General features: G+C 41.8%; 1 protein-coding gene across 2 annotated transcripts in view; it reads right to left on the bottom strand.

The window, feature by feature from the left end:
- Nucleotides 1–7,671: 7,671 nt before the first annotated feature.
- Nucleotides 7,672–22,694, bottom strand: part of LOC119655961 (homeobox protein unc-4) — a 135,838-nt gene continuing 120,815 nt past the window's right edge. The window contains exons 3-4 of one of the 2 annotated variants that reach the window (XM_038062183.1): nt 17,944–18,083; nt 7,672–8,470 (exon numbers count right to left, since the gene is read on the bottom strand). In XM_038062183.1, the coding sequence (XP_037918111.1) occupies nt 8,014–8,470; nt 17,944–18,083 (597 nt within the window). In that variant the 3' untranslated portion in view covers nt 7,672–8,013. The remainder of the gene's footprint in view (nt 8,471–17,943; nt 18,084–22,694) is intronic. The other variant, XM_038062185.1, reaches the window with a different exon arrangement.

Raw genomic sequence — 22,694 nt, 5'->3', positions numbered from 1 at the left:
TTAAAGCCGCCTATGATAGCATAGCCAGGGTAAAACTCTACACGGCCATGGGAGAATTCGGTATCCCGACGAAATTAATAAGACTGACTAGGCTGACCCTGACCAATGTGCGAGGCCAGATAAAAGCAGCAGGATCACTCTCAAGACCATTCGACATCAACAACGGTCTACGACAAGGGGATGCGCTATCATGCGTCCTCTTTAACCTGGCCCTCGAGAAAGTGATCCGTGATGTGGAGGTAAATGCAAGAGGCACGATCCTCTTCAAGTCCACCCAACTACTGGCCAATGCTGACGATATCGACATCATGGGAAGAACGACCCGAGATGTGCAAACTGCCTTCATCCAGATCGAGCAGGCGGAGATTAGCGCGAGATCTTGGGCTGCACATCAATGAAGGCAAGACAAAATATATGGTGGCAACGTCAGCACCGAAGACGAATCAACCAACAACATCAAACCGCACTGGGCAAACACACACACGAAGAAGAATAAGGATAGGAGAATACAACTTTGAGACCGTTGACAATTTCTCCTATCTAGGGTCGAAAATCACAACCGATAACAACTACGATGATGAAATCCGCGCACGGTTGTTGTCAGCCAACAGAGCCTACTTCAGCTTACAAAGACTGTTCCGCTCGAAACGTCTCACCATAGGGTCAAAGCTCTTACTGTACAAGACTATGATCTTGCCAGTCCTCATGTATTCCTCGGAAACTTGGGTTCTTAGCAAGAAAAATTGCGAACTCTTGGTCGCGTTCGAGAGAAGAATCCTCCGAAGAATTTTTCACTCCCTACATGAGGATGGACGATTCCGTAGCCTACACAATGACGAAATCTATGAGCGATACCATGACCGTCACCGTCGGTTGTGGATAAAATCCGGCTCAATAGCTTACGGTGGGCGGGTCACTTAATCCGTATGGATGAGGATGATCCCACCCGGAAAGTCTATAAGGGCAATATCTATGGTAGAAAAAGAAGACGAGGAAGACCCTGCCTAAGATGGAGCGATGGCGTAGGTCAGGACGCCAGACAGCTTTTAGGGATATCGAATTGGTGGACCTCGGCGCAAAACCGGGATGTCTGGAGTTCCGTATTAAGGCAGGCCTAGACCGGATACCGGTTATTGCGCCGTTGATGATGATGATGATGATGATCAATCGTGCTTTTATGCATGATTCATCATTTCTTAACCAGCTCCCATCTCAACTATAACTATCCCACCTTTAATAAAGAACACCATTATAACTATCTTTACCATTTACTCCAACCCATCCCCGACTTTCAGAGAGCGAATTGAAAGTTATCAACCGAATTTTTAAAACAAAATTTTATCCACTCCTTCTTTGTTCCAGCAAAGCATTTTCCAACGACACCATTGATTAGAGAGTTAGTCAATATACTGAAGTAATTGATGATGATATCAGGTATAAACGAATCTTCAAATGAAGCGTCAGGCGAAGATTATTTAGGAAAAATGCTCTCTGCAGTTCCCTCCTTTCCACGACGAAATCTACTACTTTGACATATATACCAACAAAAAAAAATAAAAATTTAAATTATGAAAACAACCCTGGCATTCAAGAAAATACAAAAAATGGGCTCGCCTGAGCAAAACCACCCAACAAACTTCAATCGTACCGCAAAATATCTCCACTCTCCGTTTCCTTCAAACACACCGCATATTTGCGACCATATTTTTGGAAATATTATCACCGAGCCAATGGACCACCTTCAATCCGTACCAAGCTTTTACCGTCCTTAGTCTACGAAATTCTTTTTATCCAATCGATTATCCGCGAAGATGTTTCTCCCATTAATTTTGTCAGTCCAAGTACTGTGGAGGCAACGATTGTGTCCTTGAAAAGCAAGAAATCGGTCGGACTAGACAAAATCCCTTTTTTGAGGCGCTTTGAGTGCGCTCCCAATTTTTCCACCAGGTTATCCTCAACCATCAATTTTGCCTCCGCAACGTTCATTTCCCCGCTGTTTGAAAGAATCCTCGCATAACCCCCATCCCTGAAAAGAACCTAAACTCAATTAACTCTGATAGCTATCTTTCTATTTCAATCCCATCTTCCTTTGTCAAAATTTGAATATTGACGAACACGCAATCTAAATACTTTGTTGACCCTGCACTTCCTGACTTCAGTACTACTATCCTTCTACGTATCAATCGGAGGACACTTATCATAGCCTGCCTCTTTGAACTGAGGTCACGACAGGCATTCCCAAATTAACGTCCGAACCCCATCAATCCTCGAATATGCGGATGGCCCCATCCTCTACACTTCTACTAAATATATTTCCCGTGGTGAAGCTGGCTTGAATTCGTACCTAGATAAGATTCAAAGATACTTTACCCGTTGGATTCTGTAAGAGGGCTGGAACTTACGTGGAATACAAGCCGATTTGGAAGTGGTGTGCTGCTACGAAAAGTTTTAGGTAGAGGAGTAATACTCGAGGATGCTTCCAGCGAGGAACTTAAAAAATATTAAGGTGGGTTAAATTTGCGATAACCAGGCCGAAGCGGAGACTATCGTCAGAGTTTAGGTGGAGGTATTGGAGGAAGCTCAGATATGATAAACGATATTCGTCAAGAGCCCGAAAAAATAGAGTTGCTGAGAATTTAGGCGAGTACCATATCGAGCAGCTATTACCCCAACCGGAGTACATAAGTTCGATTGTTAAGAAACACAGTCTATCGTGGATGATACAAAGGGAAAGAATTTAAGACCAGCAAGAATGGTCAAAGAAGTAGCAAGCGAAAGGAGAATGCTAAATGAGGCAACTTTCCACAGAGGTAACATGTGGTGCACCATACTTCTTCAGAAAATTTAGATATCTGACCACTAAGCAATTGAAGACTAGTAGTATGACAGCAGCGGACCGTCGGCGCCGTTTGACAGAGCCATGTTGTGCTTTAGCTATGAAGTGACCAAAGTAAGGGGTCCACCAGGCATTATGTTTTCCGAGAATTTTGGAGCAGGAGGAGAGGAGTGAAACAGTACGGCTTTTCTCGGCGATAGTATCATCTTCATTTAAAGGAATATTGAGGGCATTTTTCCATAAAATGAAAAATCACAAAACTTTGGAGCTGTTAATAATGTCCAGGAGGTTTGTTTTTACCAAAAAAGGCTAGAAAGATCACGGGACCCGGGTCTAATATTGGCTGTCAGGTTATTGGCGAACTACCCGACTAAGGACATTGTATTTAAAGGTATTGTCAGAAATCACAAGTCAGACTGAACCCATATGGAGAAAAAGAAGGGGTACGAGGATACACCAAGCAAAAGTAATTACAAAGTAAGTTACACACTAATTTTGGCAAGTCAGCAGAGAAGCTTCAGAATTTGGTTTTTAAAAGACTTGTATTTCTCCCTTGCTGCCAGATCGTAACGGAACTATTAATGGATACAAGTGATGAACCAGAATAGGAGAGAATTTGAGGACCTGGAGCAGGATGGCATTTAACAAGAAACCAGGATAGGTAAAGTGGAATGAAAGGGATGAAGCTTGGTTGTTAAGGTGGTGAAGATGAGATGGGGGTTTCAATTTGTATGCCACACAAGCTGGTGGTACCACGGAAATAGCTTGGGTTATTTGTACGACGAGTGAGGGGGGTGCCCTGCATGGATTCTGATGACTAAGGTGGCGGAATTTGGCATAAAAGGGCATTTGGAATCCTTAGATTTCTACAAAAGATTCGTTCTTAGACCGGTAAGATAGGCGAGCAGCACTCTCCTGTCACCTCTCGAATTCCTCGAAACCCTGAAATCGATCTAAATATTTCCAATTGTTTGCACTTTCAAAAATGATCATTAACCTTGTTTCGTCGTCGTTTTGTGCATACCATTTTTATGTGTTTGTCTCGAGCGTTCCTTCTTCTCCTGCTCTAAGTATTACCGCGAAAACCGTTGATATTGCGGGGATTTTTGTGTTGCTGTGAGTGGACTCTAATTTACGGAAAGATCCGCAAAAGTTTTTTCTTTGTTCTTTTTTGCAGCTTGTACCGTGACTCAAAAGTATAATGTTAGTGTAACTTATGTGAATGTGTTTCAGTTTCTGGCACGAATTCGAAAGGTGTGCGTTGGATGAATTGAAATGGTGGTAAGGTGGAAGTTCAGAAACCTGCCCCACAATTCGGGAACCTCCTTATTGACGGACAATTCCAAGAGAATACCCTGTCAGACTACAATTGTGCCGGACTCCTGAGTAGGATGTCATCAACAACCTAGCCACACATGCAACATAGCTTTTCACACAGCACAGCTATCATCGAGGCCACCTCACGCAATTTTTTCAAACTCTGGCTTATCAACGTGCACGCTCCGACTGGAATCAAGGCAGATTCAGTGAAAAACGAGTTTTATGTACACCTGGAGGCATTGTTTGGGAGTGACCCAACAAACGATGTCAAAATACTCTCGGGGAATTTTAATGTGAAAATCGGAAAAAAAATCTGGCATCGGGAAACCACTGGAAGACACAGCACTCATGAGGAATGCCAGCAGTAGAAATCTTGTCGTAAGCTTCACATGCTTCTGACACTGACGCATTCACAAAGAGACCTGGAAGTCACCAGACGCATATGCCGTCCACTAAATTGATCACGTCCTCATTCGTAAAAGATGGGCGTCCAGTGTTTGAATATATGACCTTATCGAAGAGCAAACTGCGATTCAGACCATCACTTGGTGAATGGGAATCAGCCCTACCAAAATCTGCGCGGCTGATAAATTCCTGAGCAATGCTAGACACCATCAAGGAAATCATGAGATAAAAACCCCGTCAAACGCGAATTGACTGGTTTGATGATGAATGCAGAATATCACTCGATGTAAAGAATGAAGCCTACAGGCAATCAGAGCCAAAAAAAAATGTATGACGAACTACGGCGAATTTCGAATAGAATAATTAGACGTAAGAAATGGAAAGATTTTAATGAACAGTTGCTGAACATTAATGAAAACTTAGCTAATAGAAACACCAGTCAAGCGTATAGACTAGTGAATACAGTTAAGCCCTTGAGGGTTTTATGTGAGCACCTGTTTTGCGAGTTAATCCCAGTGTCTTCTTAAGACACGGATTGATTTTGTGACCACAATCAGCACCCCGTTGAGACAAGCAACAATGGTACCAGTCTATACCAAATGCATGGCTTAGCATTCATACTGGTGGATGCAAGACATACCTAAATATCTATCGAACTAAGGAGAACGGCACCCGTGTTGAGACTCAACACCACGCCGAGGCCCGAAAGTCTCTTCTCGCTTGAGCATAACCACGAAAGTCCTTCGGCGAATTTTTGGAGCAATTCGCGACCATGATGGACTCGGTACAACCATGAGTCGTATGAACTTTTCGATGAGCTAGAAGTCTCGAAATTCGTTAAACTACAACACCTTCAGTGGGTAGGGTATACTCAACCAATGAGCGACGATGGCATACCTAAAAAGGTTATGAAGGGACGACGTTTCGACAGAGTGAGACTACGAGGAAGACCGAGGTCACAATAGGAGGAACACAATATATACGGATGCCCAGCAACTATTGGCTTCCAAGATTGGAGGACATGGTCACGTGACCGAGATAATTGGAGGACAACGTTCCAGGTGTAGTGTCACGATGATGATGATGACATGGTGTGGTGATTCTTCTTTCCTCTTTGCATTTGTTTGTCCGATCAAAGTTCTTACATTTTCGGAGCTTCCTGAAATCGGTTGTGAGGTGAGTTTTGTTCTATCGATATCCGCTTCAAACATTTGGCATCAAATCACGTAGTTTGTATAGAAGTTCCCGAGACAGAGGGAACATCGATTAAGGACGTGATCCATCGTGGATCTTCCCTCTCGATCGTGGCACTAAGGTGCTTATTTTGCCAGTATTTTTTTTGTTTGCTGCTTTAGTTTCACGTTTGTTTTCCGCTACGTTCGATATTCCCTGCTTGTTTTCTACGACCAGGTGCTGTCACACGCATCGGTTAGGGGCCTCTTTTTTTTCGAAAATCGCACGAGAGGAACTGAAACGACAGAAAGGGTCCACCAACATCTCCGAGCCTGGCCAGCACAGAGGTATGTAAGCGCGTGTCCATTGGATACTTCAGTGGAGCGTCAGTATTTGCAGGTGGACTCGATGATCAGTTTCGCCAGCTTTCCAGATTTCGGCATATCTATTTTTACTTTTTTTAATTCGTTGTAAAGGAGATATTGCCCAGGAAAATTATTAGCGAGTAATGACGAAGTTCTACAAAAAGCTGTGAAATAAAACCGACAGATATCTACAGTATGGATATTTCTTCTAGTCTCAATTTTGAATCTATAAGTCATAAATAGAAAAGGGGTAAACAATACTTTTCCCGGATTGAGACCAAAGGCCCGATATTATTAAAATAAGCAAAGAAAATGTATGAGTGGCACAGACTTTTTCGAAGGTCTCCAACTCCATTCATATCGGTACAATGTTGATATAAAACTAAATAATAAAATATTAAAATATTTGGATTTGAAATGAAAAATTCTGAATTTGAAATAATCAATTCTGAAATTGGTTTGGAAAATTCTGAATTTGGCTTTTAAAATTCTGAATTTGACTTGCGAAACTTATAAAAACATTTACGAGCAAATCTGTAATGTATTATCGGAAACTTACTAGAATTAACATTAATCCGAAACTCACCTTGCTTTGTCCTCCTCAGCCATTCGGTGGGATTAACGTCTGTGTAAAGAAAATAGGAACCTGAAATCCGTATCAGTCTGATGTGGAAAAACTCGAGCTTATATTTATAATGTTCAAGGCAACTGACCAGACCAATTAGTTATCATTCAGATTCACTTTTATACCTATCAAAATCCAATCTTTCTATCCAGTCCGAAATGAAAACAACAATTTCTTAAATTTTGATTGTGTTCCTTGTTTTTCTTTTTATTTGCAATTTAAATTACCACAAAATATTTCGTTTTGTTCATATTTTTTTTTCTTGTTTCTTACAAATGTTTTTTTTTTTTGTTTATTTAATTTCAAAATTAAATTTCCAGTTAAACACATCCATACAACAAGTGCATTTAATTTTTTTTGTTCTTGATCAAATAAAAATAAAACAAATAAAATAAAAATAAAGTGTAAATACCATTTAATAATAAAGGTCTCTGTCTTTGATTTGATTTTGTTATCTAACCCTCATTGAGTGATATTCTAGATGTGATATTGCACAAAAAAAGTTTCCAAAAAATCTAACACTCTTGGTTACCATACTTGCATGAATCTTTCTTTCCATTTTGCTTAAATAATGATCGCAGTAGTAATAATTATAATTAAAATTGAACTTTTCATAATAATATAGTTTTAACTTCTATTTTATATTTTAGTAATTTATATATTACAAGTCTTTCTATTCTTTATGTGTTGCTTCTATTTTACAAATACAATTTTTCTGTTTTCAATAATATAATTAATTCAATCACAAAATTTGATCATTTTCGCTTATTTTCGTTTTTTTTTAATTATATTTAATTTATAGCTGTACAGTTATTCTCAATCTATGAGTCGTTGTATTTACGTGTTGATTTTCGTGTATTTCCTATTGTTGAATTTTGGTAGTTATTACATTATTATTGTTTTTGTTATCTTTCAACTAAATTCTTTTGGCAATAGTAATTATTCGTTTTGAGAAATAGTAATTATTTCATGATTGATTTTGTTGGTAGTTAGGACAACAACAGATAGGACTGCATCTGGGAAAAGCAGGGAAATGACTTCGATGGTTGATATGTATCATTAACACTTGTTGAAAGGAAAATAAAATTTGTGATAGATATTATAGTATCCAACTACCGTAGGTGCAAAAGCACGCCCGATTTCCTGAAAATTAGACTCCAAGTGGTGTTCCCGAACGGAATATGTTCAAACGAAAATCCTCAACTATGTACAATTGTCAGATAATAATTTATGAATAATAATTTATTACAATTAAAATTAAATTAATAAATAACATCAGCGTCTATTTCTCAGGTGTTATTATAGAGTAATGATTCTATACTAAACGGGTTCGGCCTCATGCTATTCTTGGGCTGATCATTACTATCAATTAAGTCGCTGCCATCGTCAGTAAGCACTGACTGTTCCATCCCATTAGCACCACTACTTGTCGTACTACAGTTACTAGTGTTAATGTTAAAATTACTGCTACTGCTACTAACTATGCCGGGGCTACTATTAGCATTGACTCCATTTTTCAGGGAACAGTCTTCAGGTTCGATCTCACTGTCTGCTCCGCCAACAACGTCTATGGGTATGTCGTCGTCATCCAATTCGGAATCGGAATTCGTTGTACTTCCTCGATGTTGTGCCAAATATTCAGCCTTGAGCGCTTCCAAGTCGACTGCAATTCCTTTGGCGCGTAGCTTCCTTGCTTGACGTTCAAGTGCCTTGGCCAATTTCTTCCTTCGGCGAGCCCTGTTCGATCAAATGGGATCGAAATGAAAAAATTGTATTCTAATAATTAAAATGGAATTGGTTTATGAGCATGATTTTTGTAACATAATCTAAGAGCTCAGAATTGGGTGACAAAGGGTTTGAACTATCAAATGGGTGGGGGATAAAATGCGTGTGAAGATGTGATTTAAATTCCTTTAGAATTTCACTGAAGGCCTGCATTCCTCTTCTACCTTTCTACTCCTTTGTACAGTGTAGGACATCCACACTGGCTCTCCCACGCATTTTTACTTTCCGTGACTATCCGAATTTGAACCCCGTCAACTAGTCCACGGGACTGATGCTCAACCCACTCAATCGTCGCACCGTCAAATTTTATGCGCCACGTCGGTCATATTAGAATAGTGAATTAGACTGCACGGCACAGCCAGCAATGATATTGTCTCCCATTGAAAATATGTGACCTACCCACTGACATTTTTGTCTTCTAAATAGGTCCATAGGTATCTGGTTAGTAGCTCGATGTAGCTTTTCATTAGAAACTGTGCCGGGCCAAAGCATATCTTTGATAGAATGAAGACAAGTGTTGACCAAGACTACTATCTACATGTTGCCCCCATATGGCAATACAGATACTAGAATGGCGTATCTGTAATGACATATCTGCATACCCAAATTTCGGGCAGAACAGCGAAGGCGAGGAAAGATCATCTCGCATTTTGCTCAGATAAAATGAGAATTCATTGAGACTAGATAGGGATATCTCATTATGGTGCCATCCTGCAAGTTTTCCGTTGGCTACCTTAGAGAGTCATCCGTATGACCCTAACTCGCTTAAAGCACTTAGGTGTTAGGTGTTAGGTGTTAGGTGAACAGAGGGAGCTAGTACAAGGACTAACATGACCGAATCAGGAAATATTTAAGAGGGATCACTTGAGATTTTGCTTTTTAGTATGATTAGACTAGTGTTGAGTAAACCTGTCCTGTTCTGATACTTGTTAGGGTTATAACCTCATCTTTGGGGACTCTATCTAGAATAGTTCGTTCCTTAAAGAAGAAGGCAATTCATCAGCCCAATGAGGTATAAGATGACAGAATCTTTTTTATAAAGCGAAAATAATTTCAGCGAAAAATATTCGCTCTGTGTTGTACGGTCCGGTTTTACTTTAACTACTTTTAGTTGAGCAAACTTCATGTTATATCGGCATATTTGGTCTACATAATCTGAGCGTGTGGATTTTCGTATTCGTGGTTTTAGCTTTTTTGTACTAAAAGAATCCCTAAGATACGATGGTACCTGCATTGATTTTCAAATAGGCATCGTTATATACATTTGGCCGTCCTGGCGTCAAGAAAAAACCACCAGGCTACCACTTCCCCCCCACGCATTCTTTTCAGCCCCCATTTTCTGGCTTAAAAGGCGCAAGGTCTCAATTCTTCTGAGAAAAGAGGATTAAATTTAGCGTCAGACTTCGCAACTCCTCCTCCTTGACTCCGCAAACTCCTACACATTAGGGACATCCTTCAAATAATGGCCTGAGGATGTCAAGGAAGGGAGGGAACCTCAGGAGTCGCGTCTCATTGAAAATCTGAGGCAGAGGAAACAATGATCGAGGCTGCAATCCATCGTGGATATTTCCTCTCCTTAATCGCGACACTCGGGTCCGGAGATTAGCGGCTTCACGAGCGCTTTGATGGATGGTCACTTAGCCAATTTCTTTTAAGTTTTGGGATAGCTCTTCCCTCTAGGTCATCTTCGGCCACTAAGTATGGTTGTTTGATCATCCGATTTTTCAAATAGTTTCATTACAAATCTTTCAATTTGGTCATTTTCTGGTGTCACTATGGTGGATACTAGCACATGTTCGATTCGGGATCTCTATAATACCCTGCAAATAGCCTTAATGTGGAAGCTGCTCCATCATCTGAAATTATTCTACGTGGGTCATCGAAAGTTTTCTGATTGTCTCCTCTGCTGTTTTACCACCTTTTTTGTTATGGCTGGATAAACACACCAGAATTTCGCAAAACGCATCGACCACAGCGAATACACGGGTCTACCTCCTCTTCGTAGAGAGCATCGGTCCAAAATCGCCAAGGTGGTACGGGTATAGAGGCACTTTCCGAATTTAATTGACTTAAGAACTTCCTGGTTATTTCCTTGTTTATTTCCCGCCAGGAAAATTACTACTTCGAAACGTACTCTATCTTCCTAGTTTTGAGAAAGCCGCAACCATATGCTCCTTTAATCACTTTGAGCTAGGCATCGCCTGAATATGATGAACAATTCTTCTCTTGCGCACTCTCCATACAGTCTGCACTCGGGTTATATTCTGAACTCTCTCTTTGACTTCTTTTGAAGAACCTATGTAAATAAATAACTTCGGAATCGTCCTGTTATACACTCCAAGTTCTCTCGCTCGTGAACCGGGCTGTGACTCGGTAGATCTACATGATGGAAAGAGGTCCCTGACTAATATTCTATAGAAACGTGTACTCCTACAGCATCAAGGCTCGATGAGTCATTCGAACATAGATGCTCCTTTTCTCCTTAGTTTTCATGAGACCCTGATAGTTTGTAGCTACCTTAGAAGAGATTTCTTTCTAGATCATCTCTTCTCCTCGACTGGCGACGTCTCCCAGCTGCCAAAATATGATCAGTGGACTTTGACATCTTTGAAGTACTCCTGGTTTAAACCAACTCCTCATTCAGTCTCTGCTGGTGGACGACACAGTTTTAGCGCCGACTTTTAGATTGGCTTACTCTCTGTAACTACGTGACTTAGAACATCCTACGGAGGTGTAATAATTGCCGAGTGTTGTGGAATGGGTTTCTAAAAGTACCCTCTCAATTCCAGGATGCTCTTGACCTGGTTAACCAGTTTGGGCAGCGAGGATCTATTGGCAGCTCGAGTCTCTTCTTTCGCTGACTAAAATGGTAAGATTATCTAGATATGATAAAACAACCCCGTTCACGATTATCCTCTTAAATACTATTTGTATGTACTTATGAAATCCTCGAAATACATAGATCAAGAGGAACCTTCAAGAAGTCCTATTCCTATTGAGGCCGTTCAGTGTCACGAATTCAATACTTAAAACTCAACGTGAAGAATACTTCGACGTCTTCCAGTCTGAGCTAACGGCAGTAGGTCCTTAATATTTTCGTATTGCACGTCTGGTAGTTGATGCACAATCTTCACTGTTTGCTTTTTTTTTACTAGGACCACAGGATTGGCGGATCTCGATCCATTCTTTCGCAATATCATTCACGATTTTCGGAGGTTTAGGTGAAAGATTCTTTGGTACTAAAATATAGGTATATCGTCCGCTAGTGGAACTTTCACTTTAACATTTGCTTCTTTGGTTTGTAATCTTCAGCTATTTTTCGGACTCCATTATTTAGTTTTGTGCCTTTTTTTGCGCGTCAATTACATATCAATATTATTTCAAGAATTATGATGTTCTTCTTTAGCCTCCCATCCGCCCGACTCCCCCGAGGGTCGCTTCCTTTAGATCTAGTTCGCCACTCTTTTCTGTCAAATCTCAGGAATTTCAGCGTTAATATTTTAGGTCGTCTTCCAACTAGGATCATCTGGTTGTTCAGGAATTCCTTCTGAGTCGCTTAGTGCTAGCGCGGCCTTCCGTTGCTTGATTCATACCTATGCGTGATCTGATAGTTTTCCTTCGAACATTGTATGCTTAGTCAGGAAGAATATCAAAAGCATAGATGATCTCCTATATGTCCAAGTTTGCTTGAAATCTTCCTAAAGTTCGTAGATGGGGTGGTCCAGCTCTTCCGAATGGAATCCTTTGTGTAGCGGTGGTGCCCCAAGTCACGTTTAACCACTTTCTTTGTCTATATGCAAGTCACTATCCCTATCCAATATCGTATTAGGCTGTATCCCAGTATGTTTTCCATTTTGTACGTCTCTTCCTCCGATTAGATGGCCGGACTGGATGAACCTAGTGTGCCTACCATTACCCTTAGTCAATTACTCCCACTGGCTTCAACAGTTTTCAACATGTAGCCGACTCTTTGACATTCGAAACTACTCTTTCTCTCTCTTATATGAGCAACCTATGCTTCGGTGGCCCTTACTGACCAGTTGACGTAGAATTTGGTAGACTTAACAACCACCTGCTTGTTTTTTCCATCCATTTTTTAGCCCCGTACTGTTTCATGCTGTCTGGTTTTTGTTAGATAAACTCTTCCGAATTTCATTCAGTTTTGATGTCATCCTTGATTCTCTCCAAAAGATATTGTTAAATTGGTTCAATGTCGATGCCCGAACGGCTAGCTCCGTCTAGCACTTAATAGATATAGACAGCTGGTATGTCCCATTTTTTGAATTTTCGGCACGCGCTGGTCCATGTACATACCGGCCTTTTGTCGTTTGGTTAAACTTCGTAACCAGGAATTTCTTCAACCACTTCCTAGTCCATGTGCTAGACCGACTCAAAATTTGCCAACGAATGTGCCGATCTCTTTAAGAGGAGTTTTTTGTACATGATTTTGTATGAGCCTCACCATCGATATACGTCTGCACCCTCCTCATATGTGACTAGCCATCGGTGGATAATAAAATAGTGGCTCTCAAGGCCCGGGTAATGGCTGTCTTGTCACTCTATTCTTCTATTTTTCATCGTCCTTACTATCGTCCCTGCTCTTTGATCCTCTTCGCTATTCTTTTTCTTCCGGAGAACACTTTGTTGCCTCTCGTGGAGTCCAATTCGACCAGGTTATCTTTTAACTCTGTTGAATGCATCTTTATCAGACTTGTTTCGCCAATTTTTCAAGATCTCATCATTCCATCATTCCATCATTTACAATTGATGTTCCAATCAACCCCTGTCGATAGGAAGGGTGCAGTTGCTAGTCCCTTCGCCAGAACTCCTTACCAGTTTTTATCTCTATAGCTATCCTTGATGCCCATAGTGTGGACCATCTTCTTAGCTTTCACTCTCATAACTTATACTGTTGCTGCGAAAACACTTGTCAAATTGCCATCTATCTATCTAAAAGTTTCCTGAAAAGAATCTTTCAAGGTCGCTGGAATCAGCTGGTTTGAAATTCCGATGGGTGGCAAGATTCTAGATCCCAGGAAGACTGGAAGATGCTTTAAGGGTCGCCAAAGTCTTTTTTTTTTTGCAGCAAGGCTTTCACCTGTAGAAAGCTGCCTTTAGCTGCCAGGGTCCTAAAATTGATCTCGGAACCATCATTCAAGTGAAGGAATATGCAGACTACCGATAACACCTTTCTAGTTGAGAATCTTTTCACCCCGGACGAATCGATATTAGCCTTTTTCTTTTGTAATTTAAGCCTTTGTACTAGGTCCTCGGTAAGTTGCTCTGACTACCCTCATAGATAAGAGAGCGTAACTAGACGGCCGGCCGATTCTTTCGCCGTAGCTTGATCAGAATTGTGTAATGGACAGTACTCGAGTATGATAGCGTCATTGAGTTTTCAGCATAGTAAGTGGCACTACGAGGTTCCACTTCTGCTTTACATGGACGTATAATTATTAAATGTTGTTTTTTGCATATTCTGCATTTGAGGTTCTTGCGTTTCTTGTATGGTTCTCCCCTTTTGTATGTAAGGAAGGCACAATGAATACATCGAAAATAATGTTATCGCTCTCTGCAAGTTTAGGTCAAGCAAGAGTGACATGTTTTTCCATACACAGGAAATATTTTTCCTTTACGCGTTCTGTAGTGGCGAAAAGCCTTTCCTTTCCTTCTGGGCCTTCTTCTTTTTCTGATAGAATTTTCTCATTTGAGTACTCGATTTAATTCATCCCAGCCAGGATAGGTGACCAGATATCGATGTACCAAAAATTGTTCAATCCCGTTTATTGTTACAAGTTATTTCGGATTCTGCAATGATGAATCAAATCTTCAACCAAGAAGGGCCACCAATTTTTCTCGTTAGGATAAATGATATGAACAGAACACCTTCATCCACGTCTGCACGAGCTTTATACAGGTTTTGGTCCAAGGCATGCATCGTGCCTACCATAAGGCCTCATCTAGAGTTCTGACCTCTCATCGGAAAATGTGAGGAAACTCCCTTGTTTTCAGGATCTCCTGGTTTATTTGAGGGCAGAGGCTTGCTATACCTCTAATCCATAAGACGTCATCTTTTATATAATTTTCTCCACTCATGCGCAGATGGTTAATTGTCCGTTTCGTATTGCCTCCTAGCTTGCTTTGAAACATCATTAGACGCTCTGCCTTGCTGATCAAACACTGAATCAAACTTCAAACTTCAAACTTCAAACATCAAAGACTTCGAAATGGCTCATATTAGCTACTGTCACCATTAAACTTTTTTTTTTTTATGGATGGAGGTGGAAATCTTAGAAAGACGCTGCTGCGCCAGGTTGCAGCAGTGTGTGGGATTCACACCCACTAAAACCACCCCCACTCTTCCGCCCCTCCCCGCGGGACCACCGTAAAGTATTACTTCGCGGGGGAGGCTCTGGTTCGCTATACCAGCTCGTCCATGTCGCGTCTCCGTCGCGCCGCCTTCCGAGCTCGATCCAACTCCAGGAGTTTTGTCTGCACCACGGCTACTGCCTCATTTACCGCCATCCAGTTTTCCTCCGACTTCAACATCTCTTCCACCAGGTTGGAGGGCTCGATGTCCGCCCCTAAGATGCTGTTCAATCTCCTTTTCTGCTGCAGAAATCTGGGACAATGGAACATAACGTGCTCCGGGTCCTCGAGTGTAGCACCGCATTCAGGACAGTTGGGAGACTCGTCCAACTCGAAGCGATGCAAATACTTCCTATAGCCACCGTGTCCCGTAAGGAACTGTGTCAGGTGGTAATTCAATTCTCCATGCTTTCGGTTGACCCATTTCTCGATACACGGGATCAATGTATGGGTCCACCTGCCCTTGTCGGAGTTATCCCATCGTTGTTGCCACTTGCCACACAACTCTCTCCTGATGGCTTTTCGGAAATCCGCATTCACCTCGGCTGAATTTGGCTTCCGTTTTTCGTAGAGCCAGTGTGCCTCGCTCGCTAGAAGATCTATAGGGATCATTCCTGCGATAACACATACTGCCTCCGTCGACGCCGTCCTAAATGCGCTGCACACCCTTAGCGCAATTGGCCGGTATGCCGAACATATCTTCCTCCGGTTGACAGCGTAGTTCAACGCTACCGCCCAGAAAGAGGCCGCGTATAGCAGGATCGACCTCACCACTCCCGCGATGAGTAGCCTGCGACTATGCTTCGGCCCTCCCACGTTAGGCATCATCCTTGCAAGGGATGAGCTGGCATTTGCTGCCTTCTCTCGCGCATAATCCAAGTGTCCCTTGAAACTCAATTTGGCATCGATCATCACCCCCAGGTATTTGACAACCGATTTTGAGATGACCTCACGATTACCAACCTGGATGGTAACCGCGTTGTTCTTCCTACGGTTGGTAATGAGGACCGCCTCCCTCTTTTCGTCCGCCAGGTCCAGCTTGACCATTCGTAACCATGACTTGATGGTATGAATGGCTTCATTTGCATAAAGCTCCACGTCCTCGGGATGCTTTGCAATTGCAACTACCGCCAAGTCGTCCGCAAAACCAATCAGTGTTGTCTCCTCCGGCACGCGAAGGCCAAGCACTCCGTCGTACATTATGTTCCACAGCAGCGGTCCCAATACAGAACCTTGAGGCACACCTGCTGTCACAATGTACTCGTTCGGTCCGTCGTCCGTCTCGTACCAGAGAAGTCTGTCCGAAAAGTAACTCTCGATGAGCCGAGCCAAGTAGCTAGGAACACCCAGTTTGGCCAAAGCACCCTTAATCCAGCCCCAGTTGGCTGAGTTAAAAGCATTTTTGACGTCCAGCGTCACCAGAGCACAGCATTTGCCCATGGCCATTGCATTTCGAGCCAATTCCACGACCTTTGCTACTGCATCGATCGTAGAACGGGCTCGCCGAAATCCATATTGCCGTCACCATTAAACCCAGGGATATCCGGGATGGGTAAGTTGGGTCGAGGTCGATGCTCACCAGTCCAGGAAGGACATTTTTTTAGCTGGCCCTGACTAAAAATGCACCTTGCAACTCCATACAGGATCGTTTCAATGGCCCGGATTGGATATACCCCAAGCGCCTCCATATAAAATGGTACGCTTGTTGGGTAACCTCAAGAAGGAGCTGCAACTATGCCCTGGATTCTACCGTAATTTAATGGGCGAAATTCTGTGCTCATTTTATCAGCCGCTGTTAATGAAATGGGCTTAGCTGTTGTACTAGCTTAACCTCCTTGATTTAGCCTTTTTCCTACTTTTATCTCAACGCAGTCCTCCATGACCATAGCGTCGAAATGGTCTGTTTCTTATCCTCGCGAGGTCGAGGGGCTTTTCCTCTCCTTGGACCTACTTTGCCTGGAAGGAGGCCATGATTTTTTTGACCTCTGCATTCTTCCTTCACAGCTGTTGTAGCTAATCCTCCCGTTGCTCCTTCACTATTTTTAAGTTGTTCTTAGTTGGACTTTCTTTAGAGGGGAGCATCACATGAATCTTCCAAATAAACACTTTTGCCCTGGCATAGTCATCTTGCTTGAATTGTAGTTTGTTGTCAAAATCTGGTAGGAATAGCCATGGTCGTACTATATCTACTTTTAAGGGGACGGAGCTTCCTCTTATATTGGCATACTTGCTCCACCTGATTAGAATTTCTGGTTTAGCGAATGCTTCCCTTATTTCTCTTGGATTTTTTTCCAAATCTGGAGGCTTCCACTACGAGGTTTTATCTTTACAAAACAGTTTTTTATTACTTTAATACTCCCCAAGTACTCGAGGAGGGCGATCTGACCCGAGTCTGCAAGAGACTCATCTGAAGTGGCTCTGCCACGAAGCCTCACCGGAGGTTATCTGGTACCATGGGAACCGGGATGGCCCTCTGAAGGCATATGCTCCAGGAGAATTCCTGGAGGATGTGTTTTCGGCCCGGTTATTTGCGATTGGCCCCCTAGTGGGAGTTTTATGGTGGTTGTGGTTATTAGGCATCGCGGGCAGAGCTCCTCGGAGCTCGAGCGTGGAATTGCGCTGTACAACTCGGGTGCCGTACTCCTTAGTTGCGGTAGAGGTGTTAGATAGGCCTCGCATCCACTGGTATGAATGCTGAGCCTGCACTCAGTATAAACCAGGACCGCTGTGCTTGCATGGCGGGGCTCTGATTGTGGTTCCAAAATCAATCCGTGTCCGAAGAGGACCGTGGGATTATGCCTACACGGCAGGTACTCACGTTAAACCCCCAGGACTTTCATTACTTTAATACTTAATTTCCTACATCTTCCCTACATTTGCATATATTTTCCAAAATTCCTTCCCATTTTCTGGGAGACGCAGTAGATAAAATACGAGAGAAATTGGGCCTAATCTAGTTAATTGAAAATTACAGAATCAAAGGTCACACATCCTAAGCTCAAATTAAGTATCTTGATCCAAAGGACTAATGAGACGAAATTCTAAATTTTAAAATAAAAATTCACCTTTCTTTCGCCTTGAGCTCGTTGGGTGGTATCGGCTCACCGGAACATGACTGCGGATGGGCATTATGCGCGGGCCGACCGGGTCCTTTTTTCGTGTGCTCCTTTTTTCGCCACTTTGCTCGTCTATTTTGAAACCAAACCTGGAAGAAAAAGGTGAACAATTTTAATTTTTCAAAAGCTTGGATCCGGGGTGTCTTTTGAAATATTTGACGTTCAAATTTGATGCATCCCTTTATCGGGGGTGTCTTTCGAAAGGTCTGCTCTTCAAATTTGTTGCAACTCTTTAGGGGTTGCTTATACGAAACGGGTGGAATTATTATATTTCAGAAGACGTAGTAGAGAGTGGCTTGAATTTCATGAAATATTTACACTTGAATTTATCGCAGCATTAAAACTTCATGAAAATCTGATCAACAAATATCCAAACTGTAATTTGAAATAATTGCGGTCATTAAAAGTGGAAAATTGTTTGTACACTTTGTGTAAAACTATTGTTCTGAACTTTATGGGAACAGTTTAATATCTTACACCTGCCTTTCATGGGAAGGTGATTGTTGGAGGGTGCTAATCGGGATTCTATTCACAGGGAAAAGTCAGCCACAACCCAACTACATCTGTTGACGTGGATTCCATTAATTCGAAGAAAATCTCCCAATCGATCATGACACTACCCATTTATCGATATTATTAACGTTTCCTTTTTAATTGCTAATTTCTTTGGACAATTTTCGTTTAGTTTAAAAAAACTGTGCAATTTTCCTCTTCTGTAGTTTTTCAACAATCGAATCATGCAGCCATTCTGACTTCATTACGCTTTCCATTTCAACTGCTCCGAGTCAGTCTATTCTGGCTCGAACGCAACCCTCCCAAATTCATTCAATTTCGTCCAAACTGTTGGCCTTTTCCAGATGAAGTTTATCGTTCTACCTCCAACAAAATTGATTATACCGCTCCGCCTCCAATCAATTTCAACCCCACTCATGCATGCACTTTTGTGGAAAGAATGAAGTCGATCCAGGAATAGAAAAGTCAAAAATAGCCTCCGGGAAAATGTATTGACCTCACTGGTGGCACAGAATATGTATATTCTGGAAAATATGGGGGTTGGTATGAGGAGTTTATTAAGCTGGAAATATTCATTCTGTCGTATGGAACCTGCATCAGAGTGGATCCTGGTCGAGAGTTGGGATTAACTTTAAATGTTATGAAGGACTCAGTTCCGACCACTTAAACCACTACCTCGAAATCGAATTTTCCTTCGTCTCCTACCTCCACCCTATCTTCTTCCTCACTTCCAATCAACCGCTGTTATGTGTATATTGTTGTTGTCCAGATAATTCCAGCTTGGAAGGACTGACTATCAATTCATTGACATGTATCCACCATCCCCCCAAGAGGAAAATCCATTGGCTGAGGTGGTTGATTTTTTCTTGTTCGTCTATTTTCCGGATTCGTAATGACCACAACGCAATGTTCCGATTACGATGGACGAGGGTGGGATATTGAATTCCATTCCATTAAAGCTGCTCACACACGTGCTAATGGGCTTGCAGGGAGTATATTGGTGGAAACTATTTCCAGGGGGAAGAGAGAGTGCCTTAAGTGGAGTGAACGAGGTGTAAATGAAATTAGATATGTTCGAAAAGATGAAAAAGGATAGTGGGAGATTCCTTTGGAAACTGAGTGGGGGGGGGGGGAATTTTCCGATCGGTTTTATAGTAAGTGCGGAGAAAAAGAGACCCTGGAGGTGAAGGATACCGAGAACATTATAGCAGTTCGTGGGATTGGATAATCTATAGGAAATAGTGCAAATAGGTGGCAGGAGAAACAGCGGGATGTAAAGCAAATGAAGGGAGAATGGTTGTAAATTACGCTTGAAATTCTATTGAATTAGGTGAAAAAAACTTTTGTGTGTTCCAGTAAATGTTTTTGAATTGAAATTGGGAGTCCTCTTTCTATATTCACAATGGTTTGCCTTTATGAGTACAGTTTGAATTGGAATTTACTTGGAAGATATATTCCAGGGATGAGTATTTTACTGACGGTTCTGTGTGTTTCCATTATGTCAATCAATTTATCTTTTGAAGCATAAGCACTTCATTTTGAATTCAGCTATCAGGGTTGATTTTCCGCATCATTTTTGACAATTGGTAAGTCAATAAATTTGATCATAAAACGTTAGGACCAATTCTTAGAGAGACTTCAGCCCTTGGTTTTTTTTATCAAAGTGAGCATAGAGCTTCTAGATCAAATCAAAACCTCGGCCCAAATGAAATCAAGGTTGGCCAGATTCGAGGGATTCACCTTATCACTCTAGTAAGTTCTAGGAAGCGGTGCCGGCTTGATACGAGAAGTAATAAACACCCAGGACCTTCTTCTTGGCTTCGGTAGCAGTCCGCTTCTTGGAACCACTGGCAACGTTTTTCTCAACCCCTGTAGTAATCTGCTTCCTAGCATCGGAATCATCCCGTTTCTTCGTATCAGATTGGTCTTCCTTGCTGCTCGATCCTGAATTCTCAGGACAGAGAATTTTTTTGATCTTCTGAAATTTCTCAGGATCCAAGGCCTTTTCCAGCATAATAAGAACAGAACTTGAGTCCACTTTAGCTGGTGCGAATAGATTCAAAACAAAGCTTTCGAGCCGTTCTTTCGTCACCTTCTCCCCTTGTTGGTTTGAGGAACTTGGATCGGAAACCGAGATTTGTTCAGGAGGAGGAGTTTGTTTTTGTTGGTCTTCAGAAGTTTGTTTTTGTTCGGACGATTGTACCTTTGCTGCATTTGCAATCGGTCTTGCATCTTTAACGTCAGTTTCTAAGCATTTTGTCGAGTCAACAGCCTTGGATTCGACAGGATTCGGGCATACATCAGAACTGCCGGTGGTGAATTCACTTGAAGAGCTCTTCCCAGCTTTGGGAGTTTGTTCAGTTGACAATGTGCTCGTAGATTTTGGATTGGCTTTCAAGGTTCGGTCGGAAATGATTAGATCCCTCTTTGAGTCTTCCTTCTCACGAGAATGACTACTAGATGACGCAGCTTTGTCCGGCTTATCTGATTTTTGTCTATTTTCTTTGGTTTTCGCATGTTTCTCTGTCAACACAGTTTTGGGCAGATTAGAGCTATCATCACTTTCTTGATTTACTGGCTTCCGAGAAACGGTTTCTAGATTTTCCTTGCTTGCTAAAGGGTTATTTGTGGGGTCGATTTTTAGAGCCTTATTAGCCACAGTTTCTACTGGAGACTCGGCTTTTCTCTTATTATTTTTCTTGGTCTTCGAAATAATTTCTTTTTTAGTTCGCTTAAATGTTTCTGTCTCCTCCTTATTCTCAATACTTGAAGGGGTATCCTTTAGATGTTCTCCTTCTAGCTCCTCCACAGTTTTCGCCGTTGAAATTAAGTTCTCTTTATCAGCAACTGAGGACTCTTTTTGAGCAGGTTTTTGAATATTATCTATTGTTTTCTCTTCAATCGTATTCGCTTTAATGTCGCTGATACTTTCCACCCCCGATTCTTGGGAAGCGATCTTCCGGTGCTTGTTCTGATCCTTAGTGTCAGCAACTTTAGGCTTATTCACTTCGAGGTTTACTTCAGGGCCTCCGTCTGAATTATCGCGAACGCCACAGGACTCTTTTGACATTGAAGAATTAATCTCTTTCATATTAGCTTTGCTACCGCTTGTAGTGCCAAGATTTGGTTTCATTCCTTTAGTTTCCTTCGTTTCGATGGGAATACTAAGGTCTTCCTTTGCACCCTTAATATTTTGGTCGGTTTTCTTCTGAATTTTCGGAATTTTCGGAACACCCAGGTCCGAAGTCACAGACTAGAGAAGCAGGTCTCCAAATTCAAGATACCATAGGACCCAATGCAAGTTGCGCGATCTGTAGTTCTGTTCCCCAAATTAGGGCATACGGCTTCTACAAATCTTTGCAATTGGTATCCTATGATGTCGCGGTGGTTTCTCCTACGTGTTTTCAATCGTTGTGCGTGGTTCATCCACTATTTTCTGGCTCTCTGGTGTATTTTCGGTATTTTCGGGCTGACCTTTAAGATCTTTTTCCCCTTTTTTTGGTTTTTAGGACAGCTCTCCTTTCTTCGTCGACTACAGCCAACCAGGATGGTCTTTTGCCCATTGCACAATCCTTTCTCTAAGTTATTACAAATGGCGCCCAATGTGGGTCAGTTTAGTCATTCTTTAGGTTCCAGATAAATGAATTTGTGGAAGATAGTCTTCTCCGGCTCGCAACTTCGTTTTGTTGTGTTGGATAGAGAGAAAACAGTTCCTAAACTTTGCTCCAGGCTGGGTGAAACGTGCATTTAACTTCTTTTTTTCGACCTTTGGTTTCACTCCTTTTCTCTGGAAGTAAATGTTTCCAAGGCCCATTTTCCCATCACACCTTATATTGTAGGGTTTCTTATCCTTTCCTGATAGTGTACCACTAACGTTCAATCATTCTGGTGGGGATGTTTAGTATTGTTTCCAGATTTAAGTGTCCTTGGAGATGTGTCCAGAGGCTTAGAATTGTTTTGCTTTGACGCTCGTTTATGTTGTATTTAAGACTTTGATTCTCCCAAGAGAGCGTCCCTTAACTCTTTGGAATACGGGTCTTTCCAGTTAGACGCTAAAAGGTTGTGCTATCTCAGTATTAAGAATTGTATCTTCTTGCCTTTATGTGAATGATTCTTCCTCCTTAGTTGTCGATGTGCGAATACTAAGGAGTCTACAAGTATTTGGTTGCAAACGGGGGACCATTTTT

This window comes from Hermetia illucens, chromosome 4 (genome assembly GCF_905115235.1).
Source record: "Hermetia illucens chromosome 4, iHerIll2.2.curated.20191125, whole genome shotgun sequence".
NCBI classification, from domain to species: Eukaryota; Metazoa; Arthropoda; class Insecta; order Diptera; family Stratiomyidae; genus Hermetia; species Hermetia illucens.
Note: the sequence above shows the minus strand (reverse complement) of the source record. Positions and strands in the feature narration are given on the sequence as shown.